This window comes from Grammomys surdaster, unplaced genomic scaffold, assembly GCF_004785775.1.
Source record: "Grammomys surdaster isolate TR1022 unplaced genomic scaffold, NIH_TR_1.0 191, whole genome shotgun sequence".
In the NCBI taxonomy this organism is placed as follows: Eukaryota; Metazoa; Chordata; class Mammalia; order Rodentia; family Muridae; genus Grammomys; species Grammomys surdaster.
This window is the reverse complement of record NW_021604636.1, coordinates 5,082,508-5,100,651: the sequence shown is the minus strand read 5'-3', so window position 1 is coordinate 5,100,651 and position 18,144 is coordinate 5,082,508. Positions and strand designations below refer to the sequence as shown.

Here is an 18,144-nt window from a genome sequence, read left to right as displayed (position 1 = left end):
ATATACATATACATATACATATACATATACATATACATATACATATACATATACATATACATATATATATGTTAACTAAGTCCACAAAATATTGCATGGTTAAAAATAATCAGAATCAATACAGGAAGGAGAGGCAGAAAGACTGAAAGAGTCAGAGGAACAGGAGGTGTGTGAGATAGGAAATGTATACCTATGAACAGCAGCAAGGACAACGCCAAGAGACAAGCTAACATGAAGGAGGGGAACCTCACCAAACTACAGGGAGCTAATAACTGCTGAGAGAGGGAGAACCAGTCTTCCCAGGACTGGGCTCTATTCGACTAGCAGGAACCAAATGATCAGCTCTGAAGTCATAAACACATAAGCAACACTAAATGGAGTCAGTGAATTATATTCATGTGTGTGAGTGTGTGTGTGCATATATGCATGTATGTGTGTGTGCGTGCACGTGCGTGTGTGCATGCGAGAGTGTGTGTGTGTGTGTCTTTTTGTTGTATTTAACAATAATAAAGAAGAGGTCATAAGTTTGAGAAGTAGATTGGAGATGTGGCAGAAGTTGAAAGAAGGAAGCAGGGGAGGGCAGGAAATGAAGTAATTATATTTAATTATTTTTAAAATCAGAATCAAAACTTGTAAAACAGGACTTAAATAATTTTATTCTGTTCTGATGCTGAAGAAATTGCCAGTTACCTCTGCACGTCTTTTAAACTCAAAAATTATTTCTGAAGTAACAACTCTTGGGCTATGTACAATTTTATAAATATATTAGGATAATTAAAATGTCTGTGTAAATTATTTCATTGATATAACAATAAGCATATTTATAAGAATGTATAATTATGTGTAATAAATTACGTTAAGGAGTTTGCAGTACATATTGAGTGAATGTTCCTCATTCCATTGGAAAAAAATTTAGGATGAAACTTCTTTTAAAAATAATTCAATTTGCTTGTGGTTTTTGTTAAATAAAATGTTTAATTTTTGAAGATATATAATTTACATTTCAAAAATTCTTAATACCCGATATTGTGACTAACACTTGAAGTCCCTGCATTTGGGAGACTGTGTCAGGAAGATTATCATGAGTTCAAGGCCACTCTGACTACATAGTGAAACTACATTATTGAAACAGCACAACTCTGTAGTCAGTATAGCATAGTGCTACAAAATGTATTTCCTGCTACGCTCTAAGATCTAGGAATCTTTTATGATTATACATGTTGTTTTTCCTTTTTTAAAAAAGCATTTTGCCTTCTGTTTTTGTATGAGTTTTAAAAACAGAGAATGTGAAGAGCTAAAGGGAAAAGTGAAAATTCTATATTCCATTAATCTGAAAGTGACATTGCTTATCCTATTCATACAATATAGGAAGCTTTTCTTTGGAACTAGGAATGTATACAACTCAGAGTCTTAAGTGTGGCATGCCCGGCTCAAAGCAAGTATTTATATAGTGCATGTACTGCTTGCTTTTTCCCACATAAGACCTTAAAGACCATACCAACTACATAAATTTGAATTATCATTATAAATAACTGCATTTCATTGTATTCATGCTTAAGATTGAACTAAAGACTGATATTTAGGAAGAAAGCAAGGTATAAAGTCACCATTTGCCTTTCGAAGAGTAGTTTGGCCTATGTAATAGCAGGCAGAAATGCCACTGACCTTGCTGAAGCTCGATCGTCCCATACAGGCTGTCGTTAACTGCTCTAGGTAGAGCTGTTTCTAGCTATTAGCAGAATCATATTTAGAAGGCTAGACATACATGAAGACTTGCTGAGGTTGGTACCATGACCTCAACTATTAAATGCCCTGCTCATTCCCAGTGACTCAGCCTGAATCACAATGCTATTGCTCCTCAGTCTCCATACAAATGAGTATGTCCTTGACATTTACAGCTGTTCCAAAGTTCCAAATCAATACATTCCTTTCCTCCTTTACACCGAGTACAGTGTTACTAGCGTACAGTAGAACATTCTTCAAGTGTTTCTTCAAAGTCTTCGAATGGGTAGAATGGAAAAAAGAAGGACCTCTTTTAATATCCGGGCCCTGAAATAAGCACAGGCTATATTACATTATCTCTTTTGTTACATGAATAAATTGGCACGTATTTAACTTTTTAAATATAAATTTTAAATCAGCATGGATTTAGTGAACAACAGACTGACTTCATCACACTGTCTGTACTCCACAGTAGTCAGTCTGTCCTTGACCAAAGCCTTGTGAGCACTCTACACTCCTGCTAGATATAGTTCTCAAAGCAGGGTCCCTCCAGTCTAGTTATAATTCAACAACAATAAACATTATTATTATTATTATTATTATTATTATTATTTGTCCATAGCCATTTTCTCCTTTATGTTCCACTATTATGTACTCTATTGTTGTTGATTTCCCTTTTGACAAAAACAGAAACATTACTTCTTACAATACTGTTTATCAAGAATAACAGTTTGTCCCATGGCTGTTCTTCCCGCCTGTTGCTACACTGAAATTCTTTCAGAATTTCCCAGCTTTGGCAGGAGTTTCATGTTTATGAAAAGATATTCCCTGAGTATATCCCCAAATCACAAGCTAACTACACTTCCAGCCTTCACTAATTTCTTAATTGAAAGTTCCTCTTCACCTTGGTTGGAATGGTGTTCCATGAACTGTGTTCTTCCATTTCTGTGCAAGCTACGTGCTAGTCGATGCAACATGTATCCGAGTGCACACCGTCTCTTTGTCATCTCAGAGTCCTTGTCATCTTAGATCTCTTCCAGAAGGATTATACAGCTTTTGATTTTTTGGCACCTTGCTACCAGAACTAGTCATTTTCATTTAGGTGATATTTTTTCATGACATCAAGAAGATGTTTTTTTATAATTTTGTAGCAGTAAATACACAATAAAGTGTTGAGCCACAGAGACTACCCAACTGATTGGTTAGGTAACCTACTATACCCAAGAACGAGGGAGCATAGACTAGCAAAACTCCAGACCACCCCACTGGCCTTTGTGTCATGCAAACATTAAAGCAGTCACAAAAATAAAAATCTGACCAAGAAAGTTATTATGTATCATGTAGATGCACAAACAAATTCATACTCTCTCTAGAATTTATGTTTTCCATTTAGAATTGCCTGGGGTGGGGGTAGGCAAAGATTAACTAAACCCTTTCTAAAGGCGTTAAAAACAAAAGCTTGGTTTTGTTTGGCGCATACTCTGTAAAAGTGGAAATAAAGAGAGACATTATTTTGTAGAAAAGAAAGTTTCTGTTAAGATACAGCTCTGGGATTTTCTACATGTTTCTGTAGACAGTTCAGGCTTCTTTTGACATCATTTTTAATAAACAGCAATACAATCCCAGATCACTGGAGCAAATGAATGCGTTCTCAGCGTTCATTTGGCATCACTCTCCCTTGATGACTATGGCATTTGATATGTTCTTTTTTGCCCTCTTTGTCAGCCTGGTTCCTCATGTCAATCTATAGTCTTTTATGTGGTTAACTTGACAGATGCAGGAAATTGCTGCCAAGCTTTGAAATGATTTTTTTCAGCAGTGGCATCTGGGTATCAGATGGTCCTCTTGGCTGGCCTCTTGTCTTGCTGCATGTTGGTTTTAGTGGGGTCTGGTGTAGCATCACCTGTTGCTATGCTCCCTCTTCCTCCCATATGTCCATTTCCCATGATTCAAGGATGAATGTGAGAATAAAAGCTACAGTTCTGTCTTTATTTTGAAAAAAAAAAACTACAGAAATATGTTACAAGGTGCAGAGGTCTCTCTCTGACAAAAGATACTTCCCTTTGGCTGGCATGCCTAATCAGCTAATAATTTGTTTGCAACTAACAAGTTTGTAAAAGCATTTTAAAAGAAAGGCAAGAAGAAGGATGCTGATTAATGAGTGGAAATTTCAGAACTGCTTTATCTCCTTTGGTTTGCATTAAGTCAAATTGTTCTTATTGTGCAGATAATTAAAGGAAATCTTGTATTCATTTTAGAGAGAGAATTGTTCTCTCTGAAATAATTATCTTGCCTACTTACAAAAATTCAAAATTCCACTGTTTATATTTATATTTAAAAAAAAAACCAATGAGAGCTATAGGAAAGTATTTTATGAGGAAGACTTTCTTTTCCCCAGGTTATTATATTCAGAGAATATGAATGCTTAGAAAGTAAGATGTGCTAAAACGACAATATTGAAAAGGGAGGGGGCCCTGTCATCTTTTTTCTTGTGTCCCTAAGCGCTTCTCATTAATACAAATTCACTTTTGGTAGTACCACAAGTTTAAAACAATTCCAGAGGCACACTTGCACTTAATCCCCCGGATGCAGGAATTTGGGTAGATTCTAATTCACGTTTTCTGATTGGCACTCCCTAGAACAAAGCACTGTTGTAACTGCTTCAGGCACAGCTCTGTAAGGCTTGAGTTTTATGCTATTAGCCTATAGCTTACATGATGTTTTGCTTAAGCCTTTTCCTTATGCATTTTTGGATTATTTTGACACCAGGATGGCATCTCATTTTCTAGATCTCCCTGGGTATTTTATTCTCACTACCAGGCCAAATGTAACTGCTCTGTTTATTCTATAGTTACAACTATTACATTGGATTTTAAGATGTGTTTCAAGAATATATGTTTCCTTGTTTTAAAAAAGTCATTCTACTCAGAAGGCAGAGGTAAGAGGTTTGTCCATGAGTTCAAGACCAGGCTTGTGTATATAATGAATTACAGGGCAATTAGGCTACATAATGAGAACCCGTATAAAAAGAAGAAGGGAAAGTGAGAGAAAGAAAGAGAAAAAACAATTTCAATCTGTGACATCTATTGATTGTCTCTTGTGTGTTAATAATTATACTAAGAAACTATAGAAAATACTGAGAAATGATTTGATGTTATCCATCCTTAATAAACTTGAATTTATTATAGTAGAACATAACATGCACTTGGTATTTATGATAGAGCACACATCACTCTCAATCTCTTTTAAATTAAGTAAATTAATTATTACAACCGAATGAGATACCTTTAATTGACATTATCAACTTCTCTCAGCTAGGAAAAGACCTAAAAGATTAAATGAGTGACCTAAGGCCGTTGTTGAGCCTTCATTTATTTTTTTGTCTTTAAATTTTCATTTTTAAAATTGAATATACATTCTTCTCTTATACAATATATCTGGCCACACTTTCCCTTCCCTCCACTCCTCTCAGATCCATCCTCTACCACCATTTGGTCCTCAGAAAAGAGCTAGCTTCCAAGAGACAACAGCCCCAAAAGGACAAAACAAAATAAAATAAGACAAGGCAAAAGCACTTATATTATGCTGGATAAGGCAACCCAATAAAAGAAAAAGAGCTCCAAAAAGCAGGTGAACGAATCAGAGATAGATCTGCTTTCACTTTTAGGAGTCCTACCAAAACACTAAATTAACAGCCATAACATACACAGAAGACCTGGTGCAGAGCCACGCCGGTCCTGTGCTTGCTATCACATGAATCCAGCAATGAACTTCCAGAACATACACTCTTAGTCATCATATTGCATGGGCTTTTGTGAAGTAGTATTGAAAAAAGAAAACAAAGTAAGAGCCAAGTCACAACAGAAGTCAAGATTTTTGTCACTCCTGTGGACAATAGTGTGCTTTAGCATCTTTGAGCTGTCTCCTCAGAGATCTACCCAATCAGCCAATCAAGAGAGCAGTCTCTGTGCACCCTGGCACCCACTTTACTTCCTTAATTTTCCATCTGCATTTGAGTGCAGGGTAGTGATAGTGGAGCAGAATGACAGAGGAGGCAGAAACACAAATGCTGTTATTTCAAGGGATAGCTGGAGTCTCTGGCTGTTGAGAAGAAAACAAAATGAGAATAAGAGAAAACAAAATAAGAATAAGGTCACAGGGCACCGAGATAAAAGTAAGAACAGATAAGGGATGTTGGGCTCTGTGATATTATATTTTCCAATAAAACATCACCCCTGAAACGAGAGCAGGCTGTTGGAGACAGTATCTTAGAACTTAACTGTGGAGAATCTTCTAGGAAGGGCCTCTCAGTATTGTCAGGAAGTGGTTTCTATTCTCAACCAAGCCCAGCAGCTGTGTTGGTGACACCATTGCTTTCTCTTTCTTTTGTGTCTTTATCAGAAAGGTTGTGGCTATCACCTGGATCTGTTAATGGTGGCAGTCATGCTCGGGGTGTGCTCCATTATGGGGCTGCCGTGGTTTGTGGCTGCCACAGTCCTCTCCATCACTCATGTCAACAGCCTCAAGCTGGAATCAGAGTGCTCTGCCCCAGGAGAACAACCCAAATTTCTCGGCATTCGGGAACAGAGGGTGACCGGGCTCATGATTTTTATTCTTATGGGTTCATCTGTTTTCATGACCAGCATTCTGAAGGTAACGAAATCATCCCTTATGGGTGAGAGAAAGAATTCATATGTGTAAGATATCATTTTAATATTAACATCATTATGTAAATATCACATGGCATGAGGTAAAAATGATGATTTTTAAAAATGGTTATGTAATTCTCCTTCACCAATGAGAAATGAACATTTGTTCTGTGCTTTAGAATCCTGAAGTTCTTGAAAGAATAATTTTGTTATACTTTCTGGCAGTAACAATTTTGATTTGTAATTTTCGCGACACAGGAAAGGACACACTTTCTGAGTAGCTAATGACTAATTCACTGCAGTTCTGTCCAAGTTAAAGTTTCTATTATTTTGTCAATCTGTATATTAAATATTATTAATCTGTAGATTGAATATTATTGTAAGTCAGTGGTGTAGACAGGGTAGGACAATGACCATGCCATGCTCACACAGAAAGCTTTATATTTTGAAGGCCTCACACAAACGCAGCATTAGTAATTTCTATGTTTAAAATTATTTTGAACAGCAATAAAGACTGACCCTTGATGTTAGCTGCATTATGTATGATCATTTGTTTTGATTGCTGAAAATATTAAATATTAATCGAATTGTTTAATTTACACAGTAGTTTGTATTTAATCACTGAAGACTCATATAAGTAATAGAATAGAGGATAAAATGAGCTAACCCAATAAGGAAACTTGGAACAATCCACCTGCTAACAAATACTTGCCACAATGAAAGACCAAATTGTAAAAGTAAAACTTCCCTTCTTACCTTTAATCCAAATATCTTACTCATTTAAAAGAGAATGTCAATTGTCTTTAAAGTGGCTATTAGTCAGTGCTTATTGTGACTCAGCAGAGCTCACAGTACCGCTTCTTAGGAATCATGCGGGTTTTAGAGTAAGGTTAATTCTTACAGCAGGCTCAGTAAGGCACGGGCAGCATAAGTAACTGCTTAGTGCTAAATTAGAAACACGCAAAGGTACAGTTTGAAGTTATGTCTTCTGATTCTGAACTAACCTTGATTCCAGAATACTTTCAACTGTCCTTTCCCCTCTCTGATAATTGCGAAACTGAATGACCATGTGCTAGAAAATAATGCCCAGCACTTTTCTAATTGTTTTTTCTTTTTTACAGTTTATCCCCATGCCAGTGTTATATGGAGTGTTTCTTTATATGGGTGCTTCGTCTCTAAAGGGAATTCAGGTAAATTACTTTACTCTTATAGATATATCTGCTGTAAATTAAAGTATAGATGCCGAGTCTTGTGACAGCAAGGCTTATCTGAGGACAGGCTTTCCAACCACATGTAAATTTTATGAAAATGGCCAGAACTGTAGACGCTAAAGGGGATGTTCTGCTAAGTGAACATTCTATCCTTTATGTACAATATCCCCCAAACATGAGTAACCTTAAATTGCTGTGTGTGTGTGTGTGTGTGTGTGTGTGTGTGTGCGCGTGCTTGAAGGGAGAATGTAGTATGAGTGGAGTCCAGAGGATACCAGTGGAATTCACTACCTTAGAATCAGTATTACAATCAAGTCCCACCATGACTGGCTTTATTATGTGAGCTCTGAGTATCTGACCTCGGTCTTCATGCTTCTATGGCAAGCACTTTGCCAGTTGAGCTGCTGTTTTCCATTAATGGATTAATACTGAAAAGTTTGGTTTAATCACCTTTTAGGAAATGAATTAAGTTCATTTCAAAATATATACAAATGCTACTTTTGATACTCTAGCAAGCCATGTTTATGGGACCTATCCATAACAAAAGAAAAATACCTCATGCAAAAGACGAATAATTTCTTCAAAAGAATGTGTTTGTTGCATGCAACATATTCTGTTAAATGTTAGAAACAGGCAATTACCCAACAGCAATAAAGAAAAGCACTTTTGCTGAAAATTCATAATAGACATGATTACTAAGGAAGCATGGCAAAATGATTATAATACAAAGGAAAGGAAAACCTGCCGTATGTTTACAAAGCTCTGAGCTGGGGATGGATCGAACACTCAAGGTAGAAACATAAAAATAATTTGCCAACAGGGTACTATACTTCCTACTTGTCTTTTTCTTTGATGTTTGTTTACTTTCTATTAAAATTTCATAATAAAATTATTTTGAAAATTAAGCTACAATAAAGGCATAATATAAGGAACAATCAAATGTTGTGGAAAGTATAATTTAGATATTATTTGGATAATATTTTAGGTGTCGTGTTAGTTTTATTTTTGCTGCCTAACATGTTGCTATGTAATTTAGTAGGTAAAGTAAGAGATATCTATTATCTCAATATTTTCAAGTCATGAATCTGTAAGATTAGCTATGTAGTTCTGGGTCAGAAGTCTTTCTCTTGATTGACGAGGGTTGCCAGCATCTGGAGATTTGATAGGTTGTAAGATCATCTTCAAGATGCCTTAAAACATGGCTGAGCGCATGCGGCATTACTGGCTCCACTCCTTTTCTTATCAGGAGTCCCCTATCCTTACAAATGCTCATATTGAAGTTTTCTTCTTTGGAGTGAGAAATACAAAAGTATTGCAGAGTGGGGGGTGAGGGAGGTAGACAGACAGAGATAAAGGTAGAGAGAATGCTTTTTGGTTTACTCTTCAAAATTACAAGGGGTCAGTCTTTCAGTTTTTCTGTTGGTTCAAAGCCACCAAGTCCATTTTGTACAAGAGGAAGGAAATCAGACTTCATTTATTGAAGAGAGTCAAAGAATGTGTAGAAATATGTATAAACCTCCTTGGGTGCACTCTGAATCTTTGGAGGGCAATTGGTATATTCTTTCTGGTGATTTCCTTTAGGATGCTATTACAGTTTGACCAATGAGTGGTCCCTCAAAGTCATGTCCCACCAAATTAATGACCAGAATCTTTATGAACCAAGAAGTTTTATTGTATTTCTTTATTTTATTTTATTTTTTTATTTTTTTTATATTTTTTATTGTATTTCTATAACTAAAATACTTGAAAATTTAAGAGTGGACAGATTAATTTGGCTCATGGTTTCAGGAGATTTCAGGTCATCATAGCAGAAAACTCTGGTAGAGTAGTTCTGTCCCACCAGTAGAAATATATGGTAATGGTTGGTTACAAAGCAGCAAACCAGAAATCAGAGAGTGTGGTACTTGAACTGTTGGCTGAATATAACTTTCAAAGGCATAGCTCCCAGGATCCTTTTGATACTCACCACCACGTACTAAAGTTTCATAACTTCCCAAAGTAGTTCCACCACTGGAGATCAAGTGTTCGGAACATGAGCCTGCTGGGAACACCTAAGACTCAAGTCATATCTGACAGGACTCAGTCATAGCTAAGAGAGTCCTGTTAGCATGGAGGTAGAGATTAGAGTTCTGTTGCCACACTGTAAGAATACAGGAAGCTGTCAAAAGCTGAAAGAAGTAAAAAATGTTCTCTCCTTGGTCAGAAGGATCAGAGTCCTGCCAAAATCTCGATTTTGGACTTCTGACCTCTACAACTGGATAATACATTTTTATTTCATTAAACCAAAATGCTGTAGTAATTTGTTCTACAACCTTCAGAAACAAATACAGATTTCTACTTAAATGTACCTTTGAATTGGCTTTCTTTATAATATCATTCAGCCAAAACACTTCATTCTCTTTAGAAGAAACTACATTGAGGCTTATTTACTGTACAGATTTTTAAACTAAATATAATAGGAAGTGCAGTGTTTACTATAGCATGGCTATTCTAGCTGCTGATCAGAACATAGAGAGGAATTAGATGCTGGCTGAGGAATAAGAAGTACCAAGTCTCTGTCTGAGGAAATTGACCAGCTGCCTTTTGACTTTGAGAGAAGCAGCATCCATACCTAGGGACAGTGTTAGTTGTCAGAACTGAGGCAAAATGTCAACATGAAGCTGTTGTAGACACTGAAATGTACAGAGTGTAGGGACTCTACACCTCTAGGAGGGGAGGAGATGATAGGGAACTGTTGTGTTTTAAAATTTTACTCATAAAAGATTTAATGTGTTCATGTAAAGTGTCATATATAAAATGCATTTCAGTAGAATTAGTTTAGTAAAAGTTTTCGTTTATTTGTTACTCTGGTTTTTTTTTTTTAGTTTTGTTTTTGTTTTTGAGTTTTTTTGCCTTTGGCAAAAGTTTCAATGAGTAGTAATTTCATCTACAAGTGGAAAGCATTTATTATTAGGCCTCAGGCTCACATAAATATAACCAGGAATTTAAAAAACAAAATGAGATAATTGTGGGTAGATTACAACAGATTTTCTTCTAATTCTACTCAAATGACATTTTTATCCACATAGTTTAGAATTAAACAGAAATGTCAAGTTTTAGAATTATTTAGGATGTGATTCTTTCAGATGGAATTGTGAGAGCATCAAAGTTCTCAAGTCAAGTTTAATGTGTATTAACCACAATAACAAAATAGAAAGCCAAGGCACACTTTGACAGGTCTCACACTGAGAAACAGAATTGTTAAAAATTTAAAGTGAGCAGTTGAAATTCCTATTGGGAACTGAAGCTAACAGAATGGGAAGATATTCCATGTTGCTATTTGGACACGATGAAAGCCAAATACAAATCTTAGAATATATTTATCACAATCATTATTCCTGTAGAAATGATAAACAGAGCAAGCACATTAGCCATCTATGTTAGATATTTCGAGGAGCATACTACCTTGTTACCAAGCACATTGGAGGGATCTTTATGGCACCTGGCTTTTTGACACTATATAGGAACTTACTATGTAGGCTTCTCACTGTGAAATATGGCAGAAAAAACAGATCACAATGTTCTCATGAATGCTGTTTCTGTATTCAAATATATAACCACATCTATATTCATTCCAACATTTCAGGGATCCAAAGTGAAGCAAATGTGCCACTTAAACAATAACAATTGAAGCACCCACTCGCTGCAGCACACTTATGCAACACACAACTCCCTGCACAGAAGGATAGGTGGGGAAATTCTGTAGGAACATTCAGTTGTAAGCTAAGCGATTTTATTTCTTCCCTATTATTACTTCTACTGTGCACAAATTGCATCTATTTAATGGCTCCTAAAATTTAGAGATAGTTATAAAGTAGAAAAGGCACACACACAGACACACAGACACACAGACACACACACACACACAGAAGTGAGCCAGGAATGAAGATAGAAGTTAGTGCTGTCAAGGGTTTCAGCAAATAACTTTGGGAAGTTTTGAATGAATATTGATGAAGCAATGAGCATATGATTGTAATTTAGATAACTAAAGGTCGGTTTGCCACACGTAAGACAGAGAGCACCAATGCGAAGGTAGATTTGTGTTGTTTGATGTCCCAGCACACTTATGCCATATAAAACTGGGTTTTTACAAAGCAGGATGCTCTAACCCTGACACAGGTCACTTGTCTATCTGCATAGTAAATTCTGAAATATTTGATGATAGTAGCTGGCACTTTTCTTATGGTAGCTAAGAAATATTGTTCTTTTAAAGTGCATTCATCATTTTATCATAAAGAACTTCATGAGATAGAGTGGTGACTGGCAGTGACCAAGACTGTTCTTTTCTAAATAATCACTTCTTGTTGGAAGTATTGTAAACAACAAAAAAAATGGCCTAAAGATTAAGCAAGTGATTCACACAAAATAAAACTAATGTTTAGTAAAATTAGTTATTCAATAAAATGTGTTGAAGTAAAGTTCTATAGAAATGTAGTTCATAAAATAAATATAGTTATTTTATCTACCACTGTGACAAAATTGAAATAGAGATAATACATTGATTACATTGGATCAGGCTATGTATTAAATTGATCCAAATAAGATAGTTTGCATTAATGTATGTACCTGCATTGATACGTGTTATATGTATGCATTTGTGCAGGTGCATATGCCTATGTATGCACAGGTTCACATGCATATGTGTGTGTCATATGTCAGCATTTGTGACTCTTTCCCAGTCAGTTGCTGCCTTGTTTTCTGAGACAAGATCTCTTAGTGAACCTAGAGCTAACAGATTTGCCTGACTGACTGTGTCCATCTTTTACTTGGTTGCTGGAGATCTGAAATCAGACCCTCAGACTTGCACTAAGGGCTTTGCTTAGTAAACTATCTCCCCATCCCCCAAGTAAAATAACTTAAACAAATTATAATAAAACAAATTGGTAACAAAAATATAGGTAGGCCAAATGTTTATGGTAATGATATGTATGTTTCTAAAGACAGCATCAACTCTTTGTTGGGGATCAAAATAGAAAAGTCAAAATAGCAGTCAGGACTCAGTAAGGAATTCAAGGCAAAGTACCAGGCTGCAGGGTTTTTGTGGAGCTTGGAGGAGGTTTGGACAGAGAACAAGTCTGGGAGTACTTAGCACATGAGTGAATCTGGGAGTACTTAGCACATGAGCGAGTATGAGAGTACTTAGGACATAAGCGGGTCTGGGAGTACTTAGCCTGGGAAAGCTCTTTCCAGGACAGAAAGAAACACACCAACCATGGGAGGCTGGAAGGTTAATATTTGGGGCAAAAGTGAGAGATTACGATGTTATACACAGAAAGAGGGTGATTTTGTTTTGCCTGTCAGGTTGCTGGTTCTCAAGGTGGCAAAATGTAGCATTGGCTTTCCCCTTCAAATGACACCCTGTTGTAATATTTCAAAAAGTATAGCATAATATTCAGTAAATAGTAGCTCAAACTATCCTGCAATTTCCAAAACTATATCATCTGTCTTGTTGTCAGATGCAATCTACCGTCTGTTTAATCTTTTAGCTATTTGATAGAATAAAGCTCTTCTGGATGCCAGCCAAACACCAACCAGATTTCATCTACCTAAGGCATGTGCCACTCCGGAAAGTCCACCTCTTCACAGTCATTCAGATGAGCTGTCTTGGCCTTCTGTGGATTATCAAAGTGTCGAGAGCTGCTATTGTCTTTCCAATGATGGTATGAAACATCCCTCAACTGTTTTTCTTTTTCGTTGATTTTGGGGAAACACATGAACTAAAAGTGCAAGAGTAGGGAGGCCTAGACTCACTTTGAACAGTTACTAGAAAAGCTAGTATAAACTTGAGCACTGAAATAAGTATTTGCACGTCTCTGGTTTCATCTAAAGTTTTTGTTTGTTTGTTTGTTTGTTTTTGTTGATTTTGTTGTTGTTTGGCCATCGATAATGTAGTAGTTAATTGAAATCAGGATGGAAATTGTAAATTTTTTAGAAATTAGCTTGAGGTATAATAACAGATACGAAAAATAAGGGACATTTTAAAAATTAAATTTAATCGAATGTTTCAAGCAAATTTCAAATATATTAAAAAGTATGGTGAATTTGAATGACTATACATAATTCAAAAACTATTAGCATAGTAAGAATCTTCTAATGTTCACTTATCATGGTTCAAGCTTTTAATTATGTATTTAGGGAAGCATAATCAAATATATTTTATAGCTTAAAAAGTTTCTTTCAAATGCCTTCAACACTGAATAAAATATTACATTTCACTCTGGTGCTTTGAGAAGGGAATGAAAGACCAGGCCACGCTTTACACGCATGCGTTTTCAATTCTTAGTTTTATATCAGCCCTAATACAGACTCGTCTGTATCTACGTCTTCTTTCTTTCTTTCTTTCTTTCTTTCTTTTTTTTTTTGGTTTTTGTTGTTTTGTTTTGTATTTTAAACTACTTTACTGTTTTCTTCAGGTGTTGGCACTCGTGTTTGTGAGAAAGTTGATGGACTTCTTGTTTACCAAACGGGAACTCAGCTGGCTTGATGATTTAATGCCTGAGAGTAAAAAGAAGAAACTTGAAGATGCCGAGAAAGAAGTAAGTTAGAATAAAATCAACATTATTCAAGAGAGAACAACAGTAGTAGCCCTTTGCAGAACTAACTTTTTGTGTTTTTCATTAAATGATGATTACTAAATACAACAGGAAGAAAGATTTGGAAGTTTAATGTTTACAAATATAGCTGGGGGAGTCTTACCAGAGTAAGTCAACCATATACAAATTATGCAAATGCATGTATTTAGTTATCATCCAAATTATAAGGCTATTTTTCAGAGTTCATGATAATGGATGGGAGAAAATTGCTGATGTATAACTGTTTCTGAGTTACAGTCATGTAACTATTACTTTTTGATTGACTATGATTGTTGGTGTTTTGCATGTTAACAGATTTCAATCAGTAGATTAAAATAAAATTGTTATCCTTAAGACAGACGAAATATTTAAGAGGAAAAAATTGACCTGATTTGCTTCTAAAGTGATCCAGCTTTTAAAAAGTGTTTGAGTGTGCTTTAGATTTTAGTTATCTTCAAAGACTATAACCTATTCTGTTGATAAGAGTAAAAGATGAAATGGGGGTTTTAGTTATCTTCAAAGATTTAGTCTATTCTGTTCATAAGAGAAAAAGATAGTATGTGAGTTTTATGAAATATACAGAGCTCATATGTCCACCTGGGTCTTTTAAAAGACTAATCATGCCATTATTAAAGTACATAAAACCCACAAAGAATGTAAATGAAAATAATGAGGCATTCAACACTGGTTAACAGAGTAACTGAGCTCAAAGATCACAAAACACAAAAACAAAATTTTGGTGTATAAATTAAAAAGAAAGAAAACATTTTAGAATTGTGCATTTTTTCAGTTTTGTTTTCATGGGTGTTTCCTAAAAGGATTCAACCTATTTCTATAAAATATTTTTCGATCATATATTTATTTCTTTTCTCCTGCAGGTAACTTTATTTATATATATGAAGAGTTTTGGGTTTGCTTAGTCATTTAGATAGACCAGATTGTACCATAAATCCTGATGAAGTTTTAGCTAAAAATATTCTACAAAAATAGCATGTGGTTGATGGTTCCTTTCTTCATGGTATCCACATGCACAATAGCAGCACAATGTTCGATCTTCTTTCTATATGAATGTTTCAGTTCTCCAAAATGTTGTAGAAGGCATATATAGAGTCATACTTCTAATAATGTTAATATACTGTGAAACTATTATTGTTTTTTTCCTTTTATGTTTACTATAGTCATCTAAGCCAATAGAGATCTTCTTAAAATTATACTTTAGCCATCCATACATGGCATATTAAAACTTATTTCACCTGAAATTTTTTCCAAGGTTAAAAGTTTGAAGGCAAGTAATTTTGAAGTAAAAAATCTATTGCCTATGAGTTTTTCCCATCTGCTAGGTAATTATACCCCAAGCTTACTCATCTGGTAATGGACACATTATGGTTTTTTTTTATTGTCTTGCTTTTATTTCCTTTCAAACATCTTTGCTGTATCTGGTACAACTCTAATATGTGGACTATGGTAGACGCACCCTCTTCCACAGACTACCATCTCTCTCATAGTATATTCCTGAGGCCATTCGCAGCATGAAAACTTCTTAGAATTTCATTGTTCTTAGTGTTTGGAAAGCACTTAAGGAAAATGCTGTGTAATCTCACATGCTATCTTTGTTATACTTCTCTAGTATTATAGAAAGACACTGTTGGATTCTCCTTTCTGTTCATGGCATTGTAGAGAACAAGTTGACAGTGATCATAAATGTATTAGAACTCGCCACTGGAACTTTGTGAAGTGGTGCCCAGCCAAAAGTTTTAACTGAGATATGATTATTGCTAATAGAATTAGCCATTCTCATAAGTACTGACAATGCCGTTGCCCATAAGTCCTGACAATGTTTATTTGGCACTTATACATATGTGTGTGACATGGATGCATTTGGGGAACTTACTAAACCCTACTGAGACCTTGCAAAGAGTTTTCCATCATTTCACACTCTGCCTTACTGTGCTTTGCTTATATTTACTGTACTTTTTTAAAACTTGAAATTAAAGATTTTAAGAGCAACTGAATACCACTAAATTTCCTAGAACTTATACTTTCAACAAGGATATAAAAATAGAATAAGACTTATGGGGAAATTTTTGTAGTTGAGTTCTTCAGTTCCAAATATGAGGGGGGAACAAACTTTGCAATATATTTATGGGAATGGTTTAGAGATCCTGGAAATCTTAGGTAGATTATGACGATGATACTTTCATGTGATCCCAATTGCATAGAAATAGATAGAAGACCCAGTCTTTCATTCAAGAAATAACCTATACTCAAACATTAAAATATAATTCTAAGGAGTGCAAAGAAGATATTACTCCAACAAAGTGGAAAGATGAAGGAAAGGGCGTGTGGAGACGCTTATGTTCTGTTTGGAATTAGCACTGGAAAAGTAGAATTGGTGAGGAGTGGAGGAGAACATGCGGGGGACGATGCCGAAGCTCAAATCCAAGGTTCACTTTCTACTTGAGGGCCCAAATTTGGGTATTTTCTTTTCTGGAGCCTATGAATTCCCATGAAAGATATGATTGTTCTATAGCATCTTGTACCAATGCTTAGTGCTCCAAGAGTGTGTGCCATAGCGTGGATAATGGACAAGTTGTTCCGAAATGTTCACATTAATTGAAGAACTCTGATTGTGATCTGGCAAGATGATAAACGGCAGAAATGTCTCAGCATCCCGAGACTTGAATTTACAGTGAGCTCACCTCTTGTCCTTCTGATGATAGTTACAAGCTTGTACCTTTATCCTCCTGGGTTTTCCTATCAGTAGCCCATTTCTGGACTTATGGCTCTGAGAAAACATTCATTTGACCTTAAAATTCAATAATGAGTTAAGCAGAATAAATAGCTACACAGGCCAGTCCAAGGTCGTAGAGCTTCTGTTCCAAATTTTCATGTACTTCATGCATATGCATATGCATATGCTTCGGTTTTTAGAAAGAAAGGATTATAATCAGGGTAGAAATGAATATTGGAACCCTGACATTTTGCACATTGCTCTGTGTAAAGGGAAGACTGCAGAATCAATTCTGGATGTCCAAATGTGCTCAGAGTACCAACATGCTTTCCTTCCTTCTTCAATATCCTCCAGGACATTGCACACAGGACAGAAGGACTGCCACTAAATGCAGACAACTCCAACAGAACGTTTGCTCTGGGGTGGAGAGCAAGGGTGGAGGTGTTAGGTAGAGGCTGGGACTGCGAGTCTGTAGAAGTGTTCATATCTATACCTTCTTCATTACTGAGGGGTCACTCTAACACATACAGTATAAAAGCAAACAAAAAGAAGGCAAGTGGAGCCTTGTGATCATGAAAAATTCCAAGAAAGTACAATCTAAAAATAAGCACAATTAAACAAATTACAGCAAATGCTCTCCTTCTTAGAAAGGTAAGAATTGGCTGTAGGTTTAGGAAGCACGTCCTCATTACTGACACAGATAAGCAGTTTATTATGATTCATTTATAGAGTGGGGTAAGTATGTTCTATCTCCTGAAACAGCACTTTCCCAAATTGTGGCTCCAGGAGCTCTGTTGCTCCAGCCAGCACCTTGCAGTATTTTAAGAATGCAAATTCATAGGCCTGTTTCCTCCACGTGCCGATGGTAGAGCCAGCAGTCTGTTTTCTGAAGACCTCCAGGTGATTTTGACATCTGAGATAAGCCTTTTATTAGACTCACGGACTCTCAGTCTCTCTAATATAACTAAGTCTTTAATACAAGATGACGGTGTCAGAATTTTTGCACTTAGAGCAATTTAGGCAATGACTTAAAGATGCTGAATCAAGTCCCAAGAGAGTAAGGGGTGTCAGTAGTTACAGGCGCTGTCCATCAAGCTGTCCACCCAGATAGATTCCTAAACCCACATGTACATGTAAAAGGAGAAAACAAACTGCTACAAACTGACTTCTGACTACCACATGTCCTCCCTCCCTCCCTCCCTACCTCCCTCCCTCCCTCC

General features: G+C 36.0%; 1 protein-coding gene across 24 annotated transcripts in view; it reads left to right on the top strand.

Moving 5' to 3' along the window:
• Slc4a10 (solute carrier family 4 member 10) overlaps positions 1 to 18,144 on the top strand; it is a 296,786-nt gene that overhangs the window by 258,154 nt on the left and 20,488 nt on the right. For all 24 annotated transcript variants that reach the window (XM_028769142.1, XM_028769139.1, XM_028769136.1 and 21 more), the window contains 4 exons: positions 6,124 to 6,375; positions 7,493 to 7,561; positions 13,108 to 13,281; positions 14,035 to 14,157. In XM_028769142.1, coding sequence (XP_028624975.1) covers positions 6,124 to 6,375; positions 7,493 to 7,561; positions 13,108 to 13,281; positions 14,035 to 14,157 — 618 coding nt within the window. The remainder of the gene's footprint in view (positions 1 to 6,123; positions 6,376 to 7,492; positions 7,562 to 13,107; positions 13,282 to 14,034; positions 14,158 to 18,144) is intronic.